Here is a 23872-nt window from a genome sequence, read left to right as displayed (position 1 = left end):
CACAGCTTCCCTTTTTAAACCTCGAGGATGAAAAGCTCGTGGTTGCAATGGTGTCAACTTGGGCATAAGTCAGCTGCTTCCTTGGCCTCTTGTTGCCCCTGTCTGCATCTGCAGACATCCTGCTGAAGAGATCAGCAGGTATAGGCGGCCCTACCAAGGCAGACTTTGGTTAAAGATTGAACTGAATCAGCCACCACATTTTTCATTTATTACGTTTTTAATAAATTCAGTGAGTTCATAATTAATGATGTTAAATACTCAAGATCATGAAATAATTGTCACTGTGCTTTTTGCCTTTGGGTTAATTGAAGATTAGGGCTAATTGAGTAGCCTTAGTTTTCAGTGCTAGGCTTTGGCATTGTTGGTAAAAGCAGCCCAACCTCAAAAATACTTTTCAGTTCAATGTTATTTATATATGCCAAATTACAACAACTGTTGCCTCAAGGCACGTTATCCTGTGCGGTAAAGACCTTACAATAGTAGAGATAAAACCCTAACAATCACACGACCGCATCTGAGCAAGCACTTGGTGACACCAGGAAGGAAAAACATCCTTTTACCATTAAGAAAACTCCACCAGAATCAGGCTCAGGGAGGAGCAACCATCTGCTGCAACCAGCTGGGGATTTCAGGCCTAAATGATCCTTACAGAGCTTCCCTTTTAGTTGTATTTAAATATTTGGCATTGTCCATTTTAGGGTAACAGGTAGCTGGACCGTTTCTAAACGGTCATGGGGTAAGGGGTGGGGTACTTACAAGCACCCGGATTTTAACCCAGGACCTTTTCACTGTGAGGCAATAGTGCTAACCACTCCATCACCTTGCAATCATATATTAAGTAATCATCTATTATAGTTTAGCAACTGCATCTCTCTTGCCGACACATTTACCCCCTGTATACACAAACTCGGAAATCGTACAATTTCCACCTGCACTGCATTCATCTCTGTGGTCGCAGCCACAGTCTTACCATCAGGGGTTACGGATCTTATAGATTCCCGATCTCTCGCAGCCTGCAGGCAATATGGAACCTAGCATCTTCAGGTCAAAAGCTTGCTTCTCTAATCTTTAGCTTATCCTTGCCCCACTGGGAAAATAACAGACCTGAAGCAGCTTCACTAAACCTGCTGTGTTTTCGCTTCTGGTGCTTTCCTTTAGAGTGGTAATCTAAAAATTCTTCTTGGTTTTATGTCTTTCTATTTAGCTTTCAAGGTTCATTGCTGAGTTGCTTCTTTACTACCTTTGCTAGAGAGATGGCCTGTCAGTCAATTTCCTTGGACTTGGTTTCTTTAGATGAGGCCACTGATTTTCAGCATAAGCAGCAATATTTCTGAACATATAAATATGTTCATTAGACAAAATGGAAATGCTTTTCTTGTCTGTTTTGGATTTTTTTTTTTTTTTACATTTCTGCACATGGAAGTAATGGGAACAAGCATACATCACCATGGTATCAAAACCTCCAAGTTGTTAAACCTGTACTTATTTTTGTGAAAGGTGAGAACAGAAAATATTTGGCATTGAATCAAACACCTAAGATAAGGTTAACATTCAAACACGGCACGCAGTTCCCAGCTGCATCATTCCCATATCCGTTTGTCTTGTCTTATCCAATTTCCTTCCCACCAGCCCTCACACCACCTTTAATTTAAGCCAAATAGTTCCTCTTGGGAACCCTGCCAAGGTGTAGGAAGTACCTCCATGACTCTGCAGTAGAAAAGAAGGTGTTTCTAAGAATACCTCAGTAGCTACAGTCAAAGATTTTACTGCAGTTTTTCTTCTTTTTTCCAATCCTAAAAGAGGATGAGGCGCCTTCATTTTCCCCTGCCAAGTGCTCCTGTGATCTACAGCTACAAGGTAACTGAGTTAACAGATAATCACATAACAGCAACCCCCCTCCCCATCCACACACATGCGTGCAGACAGACACGCACACTTCGCTGTCCTATATGAGATAAATGAGCACCATCAGCCCCCTACCTCCCTGCTAACAGATTAATGTGTAAGCGTATCCCTGGTCCCCCCTTCCTACACATCCTTCTCACTTTTCTAACACGCACACACAATGAGACACACAACTCACACATTTCTCAGTCGCCTTATGTCAGCTCGACAGTGAATTTCCCTCCTCCGGTAGCACGGCAGATGATGCAAACGATCGGCACAATGTGCACTTACGCACATTAGCGTGCACATATGGATAAACACTCAGAAATACTCACACTTGTGCACAGACACACACGCACACACAGTCAGTGTTAGAAGCAGCAGACAAGCTATGACTGAGTCAGACATCAATCTCCTCATCACACGTCAAAACACATCCGCACACAGTGATGTACATGCCGGCTACGCTAACAGATTATAGCCTGTGAAGTTGTAACCTGCTGTGCTCATCACCATCAGCCACAGCAGCAGCAACCAATCAGGACATGACCATGTTCAGCACGACTGCCAAAACCAACAGTCACCCAACAAACACCCACATGCAGCTTCCTCTCAGGGAGCTGGGTCACCATCAGCTGCCTGGTAACCTTTAATCACACAGCAAACACTGGCTCACATACACATGTGCAAAACAGGACAACGGATGTTCAAGCTGGACATTTAAATTTACATCATATACTATGAAGTAATGTACTATACATATACTAGTAAAAAAATCATGAAAAAAATGAAAAGGATTGCGATCTGTAATCATGTTTTGTGGTATGGGACATCAACGCCCCTCCATGAGCAGCACCAAAACCCTCAAAGAGAACAGAACTGGGATGAAGATGGGTTGCAAAACAGCTTGTAGACACACTTTAAGCAAGCTGAAGGAGCTTAAACAGCATAACAAATGTCTGAAGAAAGTAGCATGTTGAACATTTGTCAACTGGATGCATAGAAGGGCATGACCTAAAGCTACACTCAAATCCATTATCTATTATGAGACTAAATAAAGCTAGTTTTCCCCGATGTTTGAAGGAAGTAAGTAAGTAAGTAAAATTTATTTATATAGCGCTTTTCACAGATAAAAATCACAAAGTGCTTTACAACACAGGAAATGGGAATATAAAAACAATATAACAGTAAATAAAACAATGTAAAACAATAAAACTATAAAACAGCATAAGAAGAAATTAATCAAATGCTTTTCTAAATAAAAATGTCTTCAGCTGTTTCTTAAAAGAATCAATGGAGTCCGTGCAGCGAAGAGACAGTGGGAGAGAATTCCACAACCGTGGTGCCACAGTCTGAAAGGCTCGATCACCACGAGTTTTAAAACGAGTGCGCGGTACCACCAGCAGTCTCTGATCTAATGACCTTAAAGCCCGAGAAGATGTATGTGGTTTCAGCAGGTCAGATAAATATTGAGGAGCCTGACCATGTAGGGCCCTAAAGGTTAGAACTAAAATTTTAAAATGAAACCTAAAATTTACAGGCAACCAGTGAAGGGAGGCCAAGACTGGAGTGATATGCAATCTTCTCTTGGTGCCTGTTAAGAGACGTGCTGCAGCATTCTGCACAGTCCGAAGACGATTTAAGGCTGATTCATTAAAACAAGTAAAAAGGCCATTACAGTAGTCTAAACGAGAAGAAATAAAAGCATGAATAATCATTTCAAGTTCAAGCTTTGATACCATTAGTCTGAGTTTAGAAATATTCCGTAAATGATAAAAACAGTTTCGGACCAGCTGCTTAGAATGCTGCTCGAGCGACATCGAGCTGTCAAATATGACACCGAGATTTCTAAGGCTTGTTTTTACATAAGGGTCTAAGAAGCTGATATGCTGTCTAATTTCTGGGGCCATGTGGTCTGGAGCAATAATTAGAGTTCCATGTCACTGAGGTCAATTAGGAAAAAGAGGGGGGGGGGGGATAGGAAAAACCTACAAATCTATATATAAACTGTTAAAAAAAATTCTTTTCACTCCATTTTTCATTTTATGTTCCCACAGCTTCTGTTATTCCCTGATTTAATTAAAGATCTAAGATATATTGCACCACTCAGGTGGATCCAGTGCATCTCACTGCCGCTTAGAGACTCCTGAAAAACTTTTGGTACTGCAGTTTGGTACTTACTGTTTTGATCTAAAATGAAGACAGATTCAACATTGGCATGGCTTTTTTTTTTCTTCGCTTAATGTTATTTCAGTCAGTCAGAAAGAGATTTTGCACTATTTTTTTAGCACGAGAGAAAGTTTGCAAACTAGATGCAATGCTGGCTCTGCTTTGAAATCAAGGAGCAAACAGACCACCCAGTGTGTGGGTTAATCATTAGAAACTACGTCGGGTGGATAAACTTTGCTCCCAGACTTTCTTGGCACATCAATTATGGCCGGGTGAGAAAAACCCAGGAAATAAAACTCAAAAAAAAAAATTGTAAAAAGAAAAAAATTATATATCAATGCAAAGATGTGGCTTTGTTGTTGAAAGCCTAATAGAAACAGAATCTCAGCAAAAAAGCCGTGTTTGTGTATCCCACACGATCTCAACCAACAACACTGGACCTCTGAATGCCTTCTACAAGTGCCTGGAAGTTTTTATCTCCTGAAATATACAAGTAGGGAGCTGCTGTCAATGCGGCAAGCTCCTTATCTTCCTGCTGAGCGTCTTTCCAACAGAGGAAGACGGCGCTCTGCTAAGAGGATTTCTATTTTGGTTTAATTTAATTTCTTAGCGGACAGGCGGATTGTAATTTGGTGGTTTCTCTATGAAAACGTGTTGGTTCCATAATCTAAATTTGTTTTAGTAGAGATAGGGGATTCATTACGAACTCCAGGAGTTGCTGCTTTAATTTGGTGCGTGCGCGCTTATGTGCGCACACATACCTGTAATACTAAAAGCTGATCTGTGGTGTTGTTGTGTGTTTGTTGATGTGTTTGTTTATGCCTGCAGGCAACATGAGTTTGTTTTGTGTGATAAGCTCTCCTTTTATGCAGGGATGCAAACTTGTGATAGATTTATACATAACTCTGTAGAGTCTGCCTGTAATAAATAGATTCCTCCAGAGGTTTGTCTTTCAGGTGCTGCAGAAATATTTTGCTACAAAGAATCTGCACTTTCTCAAGCTCGTCTGCCGTCTTTAACACAACACACATGTTGTATTGTGTCAGACTTCTCTGTGTGTTGTCATTTATACTTGTGCATGTTCGTTTTATATACTGCACTCTGTGGTTTTGTACCTGTAGTGTCGAGTGTCTCTCAGGGCTCGATCACTGGGGATGCGTTCACTCTCTCTCTGGTTGAAAGCGTACAGAGTGTACGGGTCGTCTCCGGGCTTCCAGCGCCGAGCGCTCAGGTAACTCCGCTCATCAAAGCCCTCCAACATGTCCTCCCACTCTGCATCTGAAATCTGGAAATCAGTCAAAGCCGTTAAAAAGAGAACTAATGATCACATGTAAAAGAGAAATGCACTCTCATCAAATTTGATGCGGTATAACAGAAGACAGAAGATGCAGTTTCTGTTTGTTAAATCAAAATATTAAATAAATCAGTTAGCTCTGTTTTATTTCAGTTATATCAGCCTAGGTGCTGAAAATGAAGCCAACAAGAAGTGCCAAATGGTCACTTGAGACAGGCTGCAAAAGGGAGTCATTCCCCTGAGGTGCCCGTGCTAAAACATCCAACTTAGACCATGAAAAAAAGTGTGTTTTAATGTGGCATCTTGTCTTTAGAGCCCATCGCTCCTTTTTTAATAACTGCATTAGGACTCAACTTTTTTTTAACTCACTCATGTTGGATTTTCCTCAGACTTAATGGTGAGTGTTTCGACTGACACGCGTAGCTGCTAGCTGTGTGCTAGTGATAAATATGGTTGCCGTGTGGTACAGCCCTTCCAACAAGTCTGTGCTTCAGTTTTGGTGAATGAGAGTCTAGCATTGTATTAGTCTGACATGTTAATTAGCGGGCACATGTGATTAAAATGGCAATTTCTGGTTCCTGAACAATGGTGCAGTAGAAACGAGTTAGCTTGCAGTGGGCAAATGCATGAGGCAGTCAACACAATGAAAAGATCTACCATGTGTTCAAAATCATCTTTGACATATAAGAAAAGAGACGACGTGATGTAGTCTTAAAAAAAAAGCATCAGGTTCACAATTATCTTTTTCTATTTTATCAGTCATCAGAACATTTGAACTATTGAACGTTGGATTTATTCACACGTTCTTTGCTGCTCACAGCAGAGGGCTTTTTAAAAGCATCTGAAGAGCTTTTAGGGGTCATTTTATTTAAGGGAGATTCAGAGAGCTTTTCAGTTCCTGCTTTTTGGTATTTAACAAGATGAAGGCCGTGCTTCAGTTTTTCATCCTCTTTGCTCCCTGCTTATTTTGTGACTAAACGCTGCATTTTTGTCTCTCGGCAGCTTGTTTGGTTTGTACTTTGATGTTGTAATTCTTCATTATGTGATGCTCTAAATCTGAACTATGCAAACAAACAAACATGGAAAAGGGGCGCACCACTTTTCCTCTTCTTGTTACAGACATTTAAGGGCACAAATCAGCCAAATACACCTCTAAATAACAGCTTTTCACACATAGTGCCTGCATGTTATTGCATTGTTGCACTGCTGCCAGCATTGTGAAAAGCCCAGTTTGGATGTAGCTTGTTAGCCAGTCAACAGATCAATGAGGCAATTAGTCATCAAGTCAGTCATCCAGCATGATGATCAATTAAATGTGTCAATGCAGTATTGCATGAAAAAGAGAGGCCCCAGTCACACAGGCCAAGACACCTGTCAGCAACCGTGAGGCAACCACCGGCCACGAGGGAAAAATGTACATTCCCCGACCAGTTGGCAAGTGGTTACTGGAAGGTCACAGGTATGCAGTGCAGAGGTGTGCAGTGCGGCAAACACTGCAAACTGTGAAAAGTGTGACAAACTAGAAACAAACTGTTTGCATTCAATAAGCAATAAGGCATTTCGTTGCCTTGTACTTGTGATATGTGCAATGACAATAAAGTTGAATTCTATTCTATTCTATTCTATTCTATTCTATTCTAAGGCACAACTTACTTTGAAGGGGAGCGTTCCTAGTTTCTGGTTTGCCTCACAAATTGGTAATTAGTAGTGAAAGTATCACTAACGCTCAGAGAGTACATTATGAGTTTGGTGCAGTACACTCTTTCCAGCAACAACTTGCCAGCTAGTTGGGAATTATACATTTTTTTCCATAGCAATTGGAGGTCATCAGGGGGTCATCAACTGATCTCTAGACCTGTGGGACTGAAAGCCTAGTGATCGTTACTGGTGCTTACAGGGACTATTCTCAGTCTTCTAACTTACACCAAAATAAATTAGCATCAGACTGGCGTAAAAATGAGCTAAATTCACTGCTCTATGTCCAACGCAGGCAGCACATGACGACTTTCAAATTTCTCCAACAGATATATGAGTAAAATCACAACGTGTGCTGGAGATACAGAATATTATTTGTCTCTTTGTGTTTAAGATCATTTTGGTCAAAGGAGAGGCAGGTGTTTATGATGCTACAACTATAACCCGTCCAAAATCATTTAAACACTTTAACATTGTGATTCTTCAATTCAGCTCACAGATGTTTCAGTTTTTCGCACGTTTACCATAAAATATGCAAATAAACAATGTTTGATGCTCTCGTGGGTTTTGAGGGCTTTAAGAGCAAAGGGAAAACAAAAATGAAACAAAAAAATCGTCTGGTACACCTTACTATGTAATTCTGGTACACCACGCAAAACTGATGCAAGTTTTCTAACCTTCAAAAACACTGGCATCAGCTCATATCAGTAATGTATGAAAATCATATGCAGAGACTTAAAAAAAAAAAAGCTACTTGAGATACAGTAGGTAATCCATCTTGCCTGTAGTTTTTTTTGTCACTTACTACTAAGTGGTAATGAACATGCATTCAATTCATTTTGACATCTGAGAATTGATGGCTGGCTGCTGAACTGTTCTGCATTCATGATTTTGGTGGTTGGAAAATACCCCCCCCCCCCAACTCCCAGAGGACATAGAAAGAGCATGGAACAAATCGGTGAATATAACACAGAAAATTTAGACATTTCTTGCACGGAAATGTTTTTTTTTTTAATGACTAGAGAAGCTAGAAAAACATTTTTCAACTGCAGTACCACAAAACAACAGTTTTACAGTAAAATGAGGGCGAAAAAAATGTTCTGGAAGCAAACTTTAAAACTTTTACAACACATTGGAAAGTAGACATGAATAATGTAAAGCATATGCAGTTTGCAGTTGATGGGCTATGCAAAAGCAGCCATATGGCCCTTCAACATACCAGTAAGGAAGCAAATTGTCAGTGTAAGTCACCAAAAACGAATATGTATGTTATTCATCACAAGTACCACAGACAGTGTTGCACAAAGGAAACAACCGACTCTGCAGAAATCTTTACGTCTCCAGAAAATACAAACATTATAAAATAAGATATAAAATGTTAATGTAGCTCATAAATCCCAATCAGCTCCTGAACAGCTGGTGGTGAAAAACACAAGGTGGCAATGACTTTAAAAAAAAAACAAAAAAAAAGCTACAGCTGCACTTTCTGTCTGTCAGAGCTCTGCTTGGAGTGTGTGTGGAGTTTAAAAGGGAGTATATATCACTTATGAGTCAGTGCAGATGCCTGTTGTTTGGGAGACTGAGAATCAGATTTCTCAGTCTTGTGTGTGTGTGTGTGTGTGTGTGTGTGTGTGTGTGTGTGTGTGTGTGTGTGTGTGTGTGTGTGTGTGTGTGTGTGTGTGTGTGCGTGTGTGTGTATTTCACTTGATAAAGAGAAAGTGTGAGTTTCATCTTTGGGTAATACATGAGAGAGACAGAGCAAGGAATAGTTTCTTTGAGGGTGAGAGATATAATGAATGTATATTATTACTCTCTCTCTCTCTCTCTCTCTCTCTCTCGCCGCATCATAAACATAACACAGGAGCTTCAGCAAAATCCCCGGAGGCCATATTTTTTCTCAACGACCATACAGCCCAGCATGCAGTGGAGATGAATGGACACACACACACACACACACACGCACACTCGCAGGGTCACAGCGTTGATGGTGTGTGTAACAGAACAACATTTACGGTGAAGCAGCTGCCTGGATGGAGTGATGTGGAAAACGAATCATCTTCTTTTGTCCTCCTTCTCCTCCTCCTCCTCCTCCTCCTCTTCTCATTATTCAGCCATACGACTTGCTGATGCGACACATTGTCTAAATGGGGCCATTAGAGGGCTGGGAGTCAGACTCTTTGAATGTGTGTATGTGAATGTGTAAGGATGTGTTAGTGGTACTTCCCCTGGTGGCTTTAACCGCAAAGCATGAGAAGGAGAGGAGAGGAGAGGCGATGAAGAAGATATTGGAGTAGAGAAAAGATGGGGAGTGGATGACAGAGGGAAAGAAAAGAAAGTGGAGGACAGAAGAAGAGAAAAAATAAAGATACTAAAGACAAAAAGAGGGCTAGAATAACACAAGAGAAAGAAAAAAGATTCAGAGGAAGAAAAAACAGGTAGAGGGAAAGAAAGGGAGAAAGTGGAAGATGGATGGAGGCTGAGCACAAAAAGAAATTAGAAAATGAGAGCAGTCTAGAGAAGGAAAACCAAGATTTGAACAATGGAAATGACATAATTGTAGCCTGGAAGAAGAAATAAGAGCAGTTTGAAATCAAACAACTGTAGCAAGAAAGAAATAGAAATTAAAAAAAAGAAAGTCATGAAAACTAATTACAAAAAAAGGGAAAGAGGGAAAAGTGAGGAGAAATAAAGAACATTCAATGCTTGTCCAAATCCAGCAGTTTTAGTTGTGCCTCTGTAACTTATTAGCACTGAGAAAAAGATCTGCACTGTACCTGTCAGGTTACAGTTAGAGGAAGATGAACAGGAGAAGAAAAAAGAAATAAGAGAAAGAGGAAGTGTGCAAGGTGAAATGATAAAGGGTGGGACAAGTGGGAAGATAAAAACAAAAGAGATTTTTAAAAAGGGAAGGATGATTAAGATGGCAAAGAAAATGAGAAAATGAGATGAGAAAAATGAGGCAGAAAAATTGTAAATAACTGACAAAAAGTAGGAGATATAAAGTGAAGACAAATAAGAAAAAGATAAGAACCAGACACATAGATAAGCAAGTTAGAAAACAGGAAAATGGGAATAGGAGAATATTGAAAATGGGAGTAGGGAGGTGGGGAAAAAGCAAAAGAACTGAAGGGCAAGAGGAAACAGAAGTAAAGGGAAAGGAAATGAGGACGAGAAAGTGAAAAAGAAGTGGACAAAGTAAGAAAAGAGGAACAAGGGCAGGCTGTGATTAAGCTTCTCTGGGTTTCACACACACACACACACATACACCTGTGGCCTTCTCGCCTCTGTAGGATTTGTTTGTGTCTTGTCTCGCTAGAAGCTCAGGAGTGGCTGCGTTCAAGGTCCCCTGGATTCTATCCTATTTACAAGACACGTACCCGCACAGGCGCACACCCGTACACACACACAGCTTGTCTTCCTAATGCACCGTGGCATCCTCTCAATGCCTCTCACGGTCGCTTACATGAACACAGACATTCAATTAACAAACCTGAGGCACGAATCGCTGGACAAACAATGTGTGGCTCTGCGAGTGTGTGTGTGTGTTTGAGTGTCGAGCCAAGCCACCAAGGAACCTATTAATTCATCCAGACTAGACAGACAGATACATTTAGAATCATAATGAGAAAGCTGAAGCCTGAGCCCCACACACACAAACACACACGCACACCGGGGTGTCACGGTCATTGCGTACTTTCTGACAGCTCACGGTGGAGAAAGGTAGCCGGGGTAAAGAGAGAGAAACGGAGAGGTGTGTGAAGGAAAAGAAGAAGACAGCAAAAGGTAACCTGTATATTAAAATGTGGTCCTGTAATGGAAGATTATTGATTTAGATCCCTCTGACCACTTTGAAAGATCCAGTCAAAGAAAGTAAAAGAGCAAAACAAGTTCACAATCAGCTGCTTTTTTTTTTTTAAAACAAGCTTATAGGCGATCCATTACACTTTTCCACATTTTCACAGGCTTCAGACGTCTTTGACTGGTGTGTTTCAGACAGTTTTTTCTACCCTTGGCTCTGTATGATACCATTAGGATTAGGGCCAGCTATCTATATCTATGAAGCCTCACCCACCTGCTGTTCAAAGCTCTCGTTTGTGCATTTTGTGAGAGGCAGCCAGTTAGCAGAAGCTAAAGCAGCTTGTTTCAGACAGAGAATAAACTGACAGACCGCACAAAGTCATAGTATTTAATAAATAAGGATAACTTCTGACTGTGAATCAGACAAAGCTACTCTACTAGAGTCCAGGAATAAAACTATGCAGCTGGAAATGATCATAAGTGATATTGATAGTAGCGTTGCATGCCTGAACTTGTGAAATACCCACATTCTTTGCTGCCACACACAAATGCCCGGTTAGGTTAATGTCACTCTCTGCAGGCGTTTGCAGTCCATAGCAGTAGTGTTGCCGTACCATGCAGTGATGCAGCTGGTCAATGTGCTCTCCACAATGCAGCTGCAGAACCTGATGAGGATCTTGGCCGACATACCAAATTCCCTCAGCCTCCTCAGGAAGTACAGCCGCTGTTGAGCCTTCTTGACCAGCTGTGTGGTGTTCAGTGACCAGGTGAGGTCCTCACTGATGTGGATGACCAGGTATCTAAAACTGCTCACCCTCTCCACTTCAAGCTCCCGCATAGCAACAGATGGCATGAAATCATCACATCTACACATCCGACATCAGAGGCTATTACCTCACTTATATCCCACTTTCTAACAGCGTCATGTATAATCAAACAAGAAATTGTTAATCATTAACTTATATCAGTGTCTGACCTCATGGGGTTTTTTTTGTCTGTTCTTGTGTTCAGAGTATAGTCTTTGGTGATGCTGGGTTTTTGGTGGTCAGAAAACTTTAAATATACTGCCAAGGCTGTAATCAGATTTTTGAAATTAGGGAGGTCCATTTTTTCTCATAATGTATTATATTTAAGGTACAGCACTAGAAAAGGCTACAATATTGCAGCAACAACTCCTACTGTTGAAAAAAGGGTAAATGGTTTTATTTATCTATATTAAAAAAAAGCTGTGACTGTATTGCTATGTATAAAAAAAAAGCCATGTGTAAAAAATATTATGGAACGGGTGAGTTGTGTGAATAGAAGAATAAAAAATACAACAAAACAAACTGCAGAATTATTAATTCAGTTTAAATAAAATAGCAGGAGGGGGAAAGCTACTTATTCTATGACTTTGGCCCTACTGTGCCTCTGATTTACTCCTCATGCCTAAACCAGCCAATTATCATTTATTATGAGTCATGCGGCAACACAACCCCCTGAACTCAACCCAATCAGAGACACAGTAGGCTGGGCCATAACTTTGCTAAAAAGTCTCCACAGGAATTCTAACTAAAAGCCATCTGGCGCATCATACAGTGATTTGTGCCAATTTTCACTCTTTAAAAAAAGGCCTCAGTGACCTCACTTCATAGCTGGTTCATAGCTGTGCCAATCCCAGATGAATAGTGAAGGTTGTGTCGATAAGGGCGTCTGACATTATATTTTTTTCATATCAACATGCAGATCAGAAAAGGTCCAAATCGCTACAAAGCATGCTGCCAAAAGACAGGAAAAATAAAAAACTGTATCGCAGGCAGCTACTAGCTACAGCCACTTGTTTTGGCATCCACATGTCAGTCAAAGGAGCCTATGTCATAGAGGCGAGGTTGCTTGAAGGAGAGCCCTCCCGTAGAGCCATAGATTTTGGACCAGTACTGATACAAAGCTTTTCTGCTCTACTTAAGCACTCAAAACACTTTATTCAATGTATCTTGTTCATCCTGTCATACAAGCAGTAATTTTCTACACAGAAGTGCTTTCTGTCTTGCATTCATGCATCAGAGAGCAACTTCACCAATCCTTGCCTAAGGATACTGAAGGCATGCAGACCGAAGCAGCCAAGACCACGAACTACCAGCCTTCTGATTAGTCGTTGACCTGCTCTACCTCCTGAGCTACAGCCAGAGGGTGAGTGTAGTGTGTGTGTGAGGTGGAGATTAAGGGCACAGGCCCTGGAGATCTGATCCCTGGTTATTGAGGCTGGCGCTTAAAGAGCTGAGCTATAAAACATTTCACCCCTGTTGCATTTGTTAAAAAGGGAGAAATTAGCTATAGAGAGCAAAAGAGTTTCTTTGACCTGCCTGTAGAAACAGGCTGTTTTAGGAGTGTGCCTCAAGTGGTCATCGGTGAAACTGCAGTCTTTGGCTCTTTGACACAGACTTCATTTTTTAGTTGTTGCTTGTCCATACTCTACATGAGCTATATGAGCTGCAGTCAGTGCTGAGGGTATTGTACAAAAATATGGAGTTGGAGCCTCTCCATATCATAAAACTATCTCTAGAATACATATTTTTATTCCTGCACTGGTAGATGGAGATATACTGAACATATATCTCCATGTTCAGTATATCTGGTGTATGTGACCATTTTTACTTTTTATAATCTGTGTACTACAGCCTCCACTAATTCTGTCATACAAGCCATGCATATGGCAGCAGGAGAGTCATCAGTATTACCTGTAATGAGAATCTATTTTAATATCAGTGTCATTATCGGTGTAAGGAGTATTAGTGTTCTTATTTTCAGAGCATTGCTTGCTTGTCAGATAGATTCACACACAGAAGCAAAGAGCTGGAGAGAGACATCAGTGTCTGAACAGAGGACTGCTGCTAATGAGAACATTGCTCTTTGAAGACACACACGTGTTTGTGCGAGGGTGTGTGTGTGTGTGTGTGTGTGTGTGTGTGTGTGTGTGTGTGTGTGTGTGTGTGTGTGTGTGTGCACGCGTCTGGTAGAGAGAGTATTACAGGCTATCCAGTTGAACACAGCACAGAAAATGAAGGATATGGTGTAAGAGAAGTATAGTTTTAGTAAAACAGAGCCTACAAATCAAGCTTTCAATTTACTGCTACTGTTATTTCTGATAAACCAAACAATACCACACTCTCACCCTCTCTCTGTTTCTTTACCTTAAAATGTGCCCCAGTCAGATGATGAATTACCTATTACATCCAAGGCATAAATCATGTGTGTGTCTTTATTACCCCCTGTTCATGAGCACCACTTGAACACACATACACATAAACAAACATGTCAACCCCTTTATTATATTGTGATGTATCACCTTTGTAAGAACTCTAAACAAGAAGCCAAACAAGTAATGTCTCCATTATTCTGCGTTTCTATTTAAAATATCTGTTTGCTTCTGTAAAGGCAAATTAAACTCATAGCATTGGCAGTTATCGGTGACATTATTACATAAAAGGAAGGAGAATATAATCCTTCATGTCATCCAATTTGAAAATTATCTCGCTCGGGTTATACGGGTAGGAGAAGGCAGAAAGGGTTCTGAGCATTACTTATAACAGACGCAACCATTCCCCCCTCCTTTTGTGTTTCTGTGCATGATCCTATGACATTATGTGGTTGCCATCTCAATAATGACAATGTAAAAAATACAGCCTTCTAGCAAAATAATGTTAGGATAAAATAACAGGGACAATGTGTCGGAGATGCTGAATTCAATTTGGAGCCACGGTCATGTATAAATGGCACAAAATCTGCAGGAATACAACAAACGTATGAATATGGATTTTCAGCTGCAGATTAAGTGCTATGCAGCGCAGGCTGACAGTAAAACCCCCGCTTCAAAAGACACAGAGATAAGCATCCAGAAGACAGATTATGCAGGGTAAACAAATAAAAGAAACCAAAAAGGAAACATAAAAGTGTTGGATTAGTTACAGCCAAGACAGGTCAGATGCTGCACAAAACACCCATGTTTGAAAAAAGGGTGCACAACTCACAGCAAAACAGGCCTCATTTCCATAGACTCTTTTTTTATAATCCTGTTATCTAAAGTTCGCCAATTAGTTTTCATGCTGCGATGAGGTATCAAAGTTTTGTTATCTTCAGGTCACGACTAACCATCTTGTTATCTCATGAAACTGCAAACTCTTTTGTAAGATTGTGACTTTAGATCTTCAGATCAACTTCAGAGGGACTCGGGGTGGCGTCGCTCTTTAAAGTCCAGCTCACTGAAGGGAAACCAAAGCAGCTCATGCACAGTCAGTGGAAACGACTGAACAACTCTTCACACTCTGCTTTGATGAGAATGGAAGAGGCAGAAAGTTTCTATTATAGATAAAACTCCAAAGCAGCACTGACAGATTTTGCTGTTTTGAGATAACAAGATTATTAATGATTGATCTAGAGAAATAGGAGTTTTTATCTGTTGGTAATCGTAATTAATTTCTGAAAATGTATGCAAGTACAAGAAATATAGAGAGGCAGTGATCTCACAAGTAGGAAACTTATTCAGGATCTAAATCTTTTACATCAACGGTTTTAAATATACTTTTTATATTTGATGGTTTCTATAAACAAAATCTCTGGTCATATCACTAAGCTGTGATCAAGTCCAATCCAATTTTATGTAGCGAACACTTTTTTAAATACAACAGAGCACCAAAACTCCACACAGCAAAACAAGCAAACAAGAAAAATTACAATAAATACCAGGTAAGATCCCAGTAAAAAATTGTTTTGAAATGTGTTTTATTAACAGGTAATGAGTGGAGCATCCTAACATCGACAGAGAGTTTATCCCAGAGTTTGCGGGCTTTAGCAGAAAATGATCGATCACCTCTGGTGGCTTTCGGTCCAGTTTTTGGGACTACTAGGAGCAGCAACCTCGGGGTGATGTATGGAGTCCACAGCTCAGCTATATAAGGTGGTGCTGATCAATTAAAAGATTTAAAACCAATCTTAAAATCTTAAAGTGGTTCCTAAAATGAACGGGGTGTCTATGGAGGGAGGCCAGGGTGAGGATGAGCAGCGGCATTTTGGACAAACTGCAGGCAAGCAAAGGAAGTGTTGCTAAATCTGCGTTGCTTTACTTGTTTTTTAATTCAGTTAAATTTGATTTATAAAGCACCAAATCACAACAAACATTGCCTCAAGGCACTTTGTATTGTAAGGTAAAGACTACAATAATACAGAGAAACCCCAACAAATAGATAACCCCCTATGAGCAAGCACTTGGAAACAGTGGGAAGGAAAAACTCCCCTTTCACAGGATTAAACCTCAGCCATCTGCCACAACCGGCTGAGGGTCCAAAAAGAATGAAACCTGTTATTTTCAAAAATAAAATACTAAATAAAAAGATGTGTATTTCCTTCCATTGACCTTTCTGAATACCAATGCTCTGCAATCATCTGCATGTTTTTTTTGGTGGCTTTCATGGATAAATCTTATAAGGTGCTCTTTACTGCGGTGGTTTTATAGGCTACTCATCCAATCTAGGGTCACGGTGAGGCTGAACCATTCACAACTACGCCTAATTGAGATTCACCAGTTAACCCAGAGGTTCCCATGGTGTGAGGCCCGCCCCCTGGGGGGGGGCAGAGCCATTGCAGGGGGGGCAAAAAAAAAGAAAGAAAAAAAAAAAGAACGCTTGGACACTGCTACCATAATGGACAAAAACAGTTTGGGAACCACTGAGTTAACCTAACAAGCAACAAGCATGTCACTGGACTGTAGGAGGAAGCTGCAATACCTGGAGAAAACCCATGCAGGAACTGAGCGAACAAGAAAGTTTGAATCCAGAACCTTCGTGCTGTGAGATGACAGCGCTAACCTCTTCATCACTCTGCTGCTTCATGTCCCCTCACATGATTCCAGTTGGGCATTCGTTTTCACTTTCTCTTTCAAAATGTCTTCCACAATTTTGCAGTGTATTGGGATCATTGACATGCTGGAATATTCATCTCTTGCCAAGATTCTTGAGAGTCATCTTTTTATTCGGTATTTGGCCATTACAGTTGGCACTCCAAAATCACTGTGGCAGTACTGGTGCAGACAAATTTATTTTGGTTTTAACTGACTAAAGAATATGCTGCCAGTTTCAATCAGGCTTCTTTTCACACTCTCTGGCAAAATGGCTTTCTTCTTAGATACTGGCCATTGAGGTTGAGTGCACGCCAGGTCTTTCACTGGTCACTAAAACACCAGTGTCCCCAGTGCAAATCAGAATCACTTGACAGTCTGTTTTTCAGTGCCAGGTTCTATGTACTGTTTTTTTGGTTTTTTGTTTTTTTGTTGTTGTTTTTTTTGGGGGGGGGGGGGTTGTAGCTTCTTTTTTTAGGATGGCCATCGGCCCTCCTATTATTGGCAGTATGCTCCTATTAAACAAGCTGCCTGCAGCTGTTCAGTAGCCTGCTAATACCCCCATTTTTTAATGCTAGCAGCTTCCTTCTTGCTTTTTCAGGCAGTTCTGTACCTTGTGGATCCAACATAGACCAAATCTGACAAAGCCGATGGGACTTTTGATGAATAATGATGCTAGGCTTCATTTTCAATTACAATTTTTGCTTCCAATAATTCTGAAAACAAGATATATGATATAAAACAGTTGCTGTGCTGCAACTGGTTTTTTTGCAATTATGTTTTGTTTTGTGCAATAAATCTAGTGTGACCTTTTCTTTGCTTCAGCACTCTTTCACCACTTCCTAAAAGCCCTGATCTACTCACTGTTTAGTTCCAGCCACGACTACACAAGAACAAGAAGAAGGAAAAGTCATGAGAAGGTTGCCTTAGGTGAATCATAGAAAACATCCTGTTACTCTCTCTGCAGTTCTGTGCAGGTGTGCATGCTAGAGCAGGGCGATATGACCAAAAATATTTATCACGATATACATTTGAAAATTTGTGATAACAATATAACTGACGATATAATTGACACTAGACAAAATACTTTACAACTCCACAACTTTATTAGTGCAAAAAAAAAAACCGATCAATGTATTTTCACTTAAACAAGCAGCTGTTTTTATGTGCATTAAAGTTATATAAAAATGTAACAGTGCAAATGCAAACTCCTTGCTGACTGTTTAACCAAAAGGCGTTTCCAGTGGAAATTGGCCGACATATCCTCAGCATAACCATGCATAATATCCACAAAACTTAAAAAGAGGTTATACACACACAATACGGTAATATTATGTTGAAGCACAGTATGTATCACTCCGCGAGGCTCCTGCCTACGATAGCCGTAATGCTCTGACAATCCATCAAGCAGTACGGGTTTGTAGCTTAGCAAAGTTGTACTAAAACATTTGACAGATTTTCGAGCGCCGTGTACGACATAAAATCGTTTTGAGGTCAGTAAACACAACCAGAATTCAAACATAAGGCACACGGGATTATTAGGGGCACTGTCGATTTTCAGAAAAATCAAAGGATTGATTTTAAGTGTGCCGTATTTTCCAAAAAAAACCACGGTAATAACCGTGAACGGTATGATATGGCCCAGCCCTAGTGCATGCACTTCTGCAGACTGCCAGGACACTCATTGCCCGGGTTTGCACTCACAGGTCTCCAAAGGTGAATGCTACAGCCAGCGGCGACAGGCCATGTCAAAACATGACCTAAAGAATCATGGTTATGATTTTTGCCTTAATCAAGCAGTTCTGACATCTTTTTTTTTGTCATTATCTTTGTATTACTTCAATATAGTAATAAAATCGCATACCCGAATTTTACATTTTTTACTCATGGATGCAGTGAAGGAGGGTTGGAGCAACAGAGGAGGATGCAAGAGATAGGGTGAGAAGGAGGCAGATGATCCACTGTGGTGATTCCTAAATGAGCAGTCAGAAGAATTATTATAAGATACCATAATTTTGAATCGTTTAATATTTTTATGCACAATATTGTATTTTTACTACAGATTGTAGTCTCATTCTTTCCTGACTGTTCCTGCAAAAGTAAGTCTATGAGTAATATGTTTGCTGGTATCCAGCTAACAGTCCTTTAAAATCCATGTTGGAAGTTTGGAGTGATGCTGACGGGATACATCACATGTTTGACAGGTTTCTGCTTGTGTGTTTGCTTTCTGTTTGCTGGTGAGGTTAAAACACTGAGCAAAGTAAGTTGTGTTTTGGGTTACAACATCACCCTCTGTAGTAACTCTGCATATTGAAAAATGATGGGGTGAGAGAAACAGACTTGTCTGACTAATTCGAATAACCCAGTGTGTGAGGGCACGGGCTCCAGAGGACACCTTAGGCGCAAACGAGCCACACCACTGGCTTTGAGAAAACGGCACTAATTGACGCTCCGGGGATCAGAGCGAGCTGCTCAAGCCATCACTGGTGTAGCAGTGTGCATGAATAAAATACTGCAACCCATCAAAGCAGTGTTCGAAAGCACTACTAGTGGTCAAAAAAAGTCCACTGGGAACTTCCAAGTGATACCAATCAAAACCCAGCAGCCACAGAGGCTAATCCGCAAACTAGTGCATTTCCCCCCCTCTCTTTTTGTCTGTTTTCACTTACACAGCATGAAGATTCTTAACTTTGTTCTGTTCATCGTAGAGAAGCTATCTGGGCTAAATCATTATAGTCATTCCTAAAAAAAAATGTCTCATCTATTTTCATGTTTCCTCATTTTCAATTCATGTTTTTTCTCCTTTGCTCCCTCTTGTCATCCTCCCTCTGTTCACACCTATTCTGATATTCCCAGCTGTTCCTTCTCCCCTTCTTTCTCCTTTACTGTCAGCTTCTGAAGTTTCTTCATCATCAGTGCTTCTCCTTTGTTATTCCACACTGCCTGACTCCTCTCCTTATTCTTCCTCTTCTCTCTCTGGCCTTCATTTATTTTTACCTACTCCCTTTTCCTTCCACCTCTCCTACTGTGTAAAGTGGTTGCTGTTTGTTTGAAGTCAGGGCTTATTGAGCTCAGGTCTGGGGAGAGCACAGCTACGTCGATACTACACACACACAGAAATACACGCACACACCGATACAAACACCTCCTCTTTCTCTCTCTGTTCCTCTATCAACGCTGTCTCACCCACAGGGACTGAAGTGGATGCACACATACACACACTGCTCAGTCATCAATTAAGGGTGTGTATAGATCTCTCCCTGCAGCAGTGGTGCTTGTTTGGTTTCTACATTGTTTTCTGTTCCAGCTCATACATCTCTGTCTATGACCCCAACACACATACAAATACAGCCACACACGCACAGACACATACAGCCAGATATACACACAGATACACACACCTCTGCAACATTATTAGTTTTGTTGTCTCTGAACATTTTTTGTAGCCCTGCTTTTCTCTGCTTTTGACCACAGGAGCCAAGTTTTTGTTTAGTTTTTATTTTTAAAAACTAAATAAGGACATTTGTGCTTGTGTGGTAGTGAACTGAAAGTTGAACAGCAAGAGCCAACAACAAAAGCAAAAAAAAAAAAGCCTTCTCCAGCATATAAACTGGTATTTATACAGGAAGAATCTGCCATAAATGTGCAGGCATTCTTCAGATCATCCATAAAAATGTTCTACAACAAATCAAACCGGACAGAGTGGAGATTAAAAAATAAAGCAAGACACAAAATAAAACATACATTTATTTCTTTTTTGGTTTAAATGTTTTGGGGGGGTTTTTGCCGTTTTTTTATTAACATTATTCGTGTGTCTGTTTAGAAAGCACACCTACATACCATAATAAGTGAATTTACTAGTCACAGACTTAATTCCAAATAATCTGTTGTATACAAATGTACAAATTCTAAACAGGCCTGTTTTTGTGGTTAATATTATTATTATGTGTGGCTCAGGGTGGATACTTTAAATCACTGCCACCATATGTAATGGTCTGCTTTCATTGTGTGAATTGTTTGTAGTCCAAATATATATTTATTTATTTATTCATTACCTCGGCCGGGGTCCTTTGCGCTGAACTTCACAACTGATCTCTTTTTGTGTTTGTTTGGCTTTCTGCTTCAGTAGTTTTTCTTTTGTTTGTGACTCTGAGACCAACAAACGATGTTTCCTTCACGTTTTTTTATGCTATTGTCTGTATATCTTTCTCTATTTCAAATAACCTGCAATTTTATATGCAAATGGTGATTGAGGGAGGCTCAATAAATAGCTAAATATGGAAGTGTAAGAGAGGCTCATGCACTTCTGTGAAATGTCATCCTGATCAGGAGCTATAAAAGAGGATCATGTATATGTATGAATTTAAAAAGCTGACTAAAACAATGCTTTTGCACTTTCATGCTTTGTGTGTAGCACTTTAGTTTTAGTCATTAATGTACACACTGTTTTATGCATCTGTCCCTGTTATATTATAATAATAAGATGCTACAGAGCCTCCTTCTCTATGGGAGTTGGGACAGGCTCTAGTCCACCTGTGACCCTGAATTGGATTAAATTCAAAATTCACCAAATTCAAATTTAAATAAAGATATTACTTTCTGTACACCCCCCCAAAAAAACCAAAACAACTCAATTTTACTGCCTAATCTAAATGCAATTATTTGATGTATACTTGAAACTAAGTATGAAAGCAGTAGGAAAATAAAACCATTAAGGGCATGAAATATGAAATTTTATCCTTTTTTGTTGAACATAATGGCAAATGCCTTTGGACTCATGTCCCTCAGTTACAACAGACAAGTAGTTGACATCAAGTTATTGCAAATGTTAAGTGTGTCTCATGTGGCCCAAATGTCACCGCATGCCTGACACATCTGGCTAACATAACACAAACCACTGGCTGAGATAAGGAAGTCAAATTAACTGTGAGTCAACGCCATCAAGGCGAAATGTGACCCACTGAAAACTGCAGATATTGGCCACATTTGAGTCGAGCTTTCATTTCTATTTGGGAAATATAACACGGCCATGACAACTAGGAACATTTTTACAATAATAACTTCTCAAGCAATGCCCTTTTTCAAAAGCCTCTTATGCCTCTTCTGCACCTACTTGGCTCAACTCGACTCCACTCCACTGGATTTTGTTCGTTTTCCATTATAAATGAGTACCACCTCAATGTGGGCAGGGACATTATAGCAACACCTACAAAAGTCAGAGACATCATTTGTATGCAACACAAACAAAACACAACAATGGAGGATGTCGAAGTACATCTGCTTCGACATCCTCCATCGACATATCTGACTGGCCAATCAGTGGCATACAGTCTGTTGACATCACATTTGTGACTCAGATCACTTGGAACTCTGGACAAATTTGTACTAAAATAAATACCTGGGACAAAGTGCTACCACCTAATGGAAAACCTACAAAAGTAAGCAAAAGGTACGTGCAAAAAAGAGGCATTAGATTGTCAAGAGTTCTAGAGGTGCAAGAACAAATCCTGCAGTCTTATCTATTTTCAGGTTTTGCACTTCCAGTCAGTCAAACGCAGCAACAAAGCGAAATATTGCTTGAGAATGTGCACGCACACAAATGTGTAGACATATATCCCTGAAGTTATCTCAAAACCCAAATACTGAACAAGAAATCTAACAATGATGGAGTAAGTCATTGGAGCACAGGAACTTGCTTTTTATATATATATATATATATTAAAAAAAACCTACAACACAACTGGACTGGACTTTATTATCAACCAAACATAAATTATGTATAGTCACATGACTGGACACAAACATACTGTATAGTCAAAATCTAGTAACATACTGTTACTTACTTACTATAGTTGGTTTTCCAAACTTTTTTAAAAAAAAATTAAAAAAAAAAAACTTCCTGTATGATGCCCTCAGAGCCAAACACACACATTTATTCTCATTCAAACCTTAAGAGTCACAGCTGAAGCGCTGTTTGGCAACTTTCAGAAACTGTACGTGGTCCAGATTGTGGCTACTCTCAAGCAAAAACCCAATTTCTGACCTCCGGCCTCCCCGCGTAGGCAGTAGGGCTGAGATGAGGCAGAGTGTCCCCACAGGGATCGAGAGAGGATCACATTGCATATTCATGGCACACCAAAAGAACCAGGGATAAATGCATCCACCATAAAGCATAGGAGAAAAAAGGAGAGTGGTAGAGAGAGGAAGAGATAAACAGAGAGAGAGAAAATGCATTTGTAGGTGTCTACATCAAAAATTTGCCTTGAATTTAAAGCATTTTTCTTCGCAGCCCTGCAAGGCTTTCCGTGTCTGTTCAACCGAGCTCAAAACTGTAAAGAAAAACAGCCAAGGCCAATCTTTTGCATGCGTGTGTGTATTTCAGCATGCATATGTATGAGGTGACAGATGGAATGTAATTTAAACATTACCTTGTACAGATGCACATTTTACCCTTCACACACATATGAGAAGCCTCAGCATGGAGATTTATGCATAAACATACACACCATAATACTCTTCAAAATAACCCTGACATATATTCAGAAACAACTGGAATACTGTCAGTTAGTTACTAGTTGCACTAGTTTCACACTTGTTTGTCCAGCACATCCCACAGATGCTCGATTGGGCTGAAATATGTGGAATTTGGAGGTTGTCAGCACCTCAAACTCATCATTGTGCTCCTCAAACAACTCCTGAAACATTTTTGTTTTGTGGCAGGGTGTGTTGTCCTGCTGAAACAGACCACAGCCATCAGGGAATATTGTTCCAATGAGACATGGTCTGCAATAATGCTTAGGAAAGTGGTTTGTGTCAAAGTAGCATCCACATGAATGACAGGACCCAATGTTTCCCAGCTAACATTAATCTGACTTCTTCCTACAGTGTATCCAGGTGTGAGGTGTTCCCAGGTATCCACGTGATGTAAAATTAATACATCATTCATTACACTAGGCCACCTTCTTCAATTGCTCCATGGTCCAGTTCTGCTCTTCATGTGCCCACTACTGGCACTTTCAGTGGTGGACAGGGGTCAGCATGGGCACACTGTCTGGTCTGTAGCTGTGCAGACCCTACACAACAAACTGGGATGCTCTGTGTAATCCTCATGTTTACCTATTTTTCCTGCTTCTAACACATCAAATTTGAGGAAAAAATGT

At 40.2% G+C, this 23872-nt stretch overlaps 1 protein-coding gene across 1 annotated transcript in view; it reads right to left on the bottom strand.

Annotated features, from left to right (window-relative positions):
• Nucleotides 1-23872, bottom strand: part of galnt14 (UDP-N-acetyl-alpha-D-galactosamine:polypeptide N-acetylgalactosaminyltransferase 14 (GalNAc-T14)) — a 215375-nt gene that overhangs the window by 170445 nt on the left and 21058 nt on the right. The window contains exon 2 of the mRNA XM_040017048.1: nucleotides 5172-5341. Within this exon, the coding sequence (XP_039872982.1) occupies nucleotides 5172-5341 (170 nt within the window). The remainder of the gene's footprint in view (nucleotides 1-5171; nucleotides 5342-23872) is intronic.

Source organism: Simochromis diagramma, unplaced genomic scaffold (genome assembly GCF_900408965.1).
Source record: "Simochromis diagramma unplaced genomic scaffold, fSimDia1.1 OVJJ01000802.1, whole genome shotgun sequence".
Classification (NCBI taxonomy): Eukaryota; Metazoa; Chordata; class Actinopteri; order Cichliformes; family Cichlidae; genus Simochromis; species Simochromis diagramma.
Note: the sequence above shows the minus strand (reverse complement) of the source record. Positions and strands in the feature narration are given on the sequence as shown.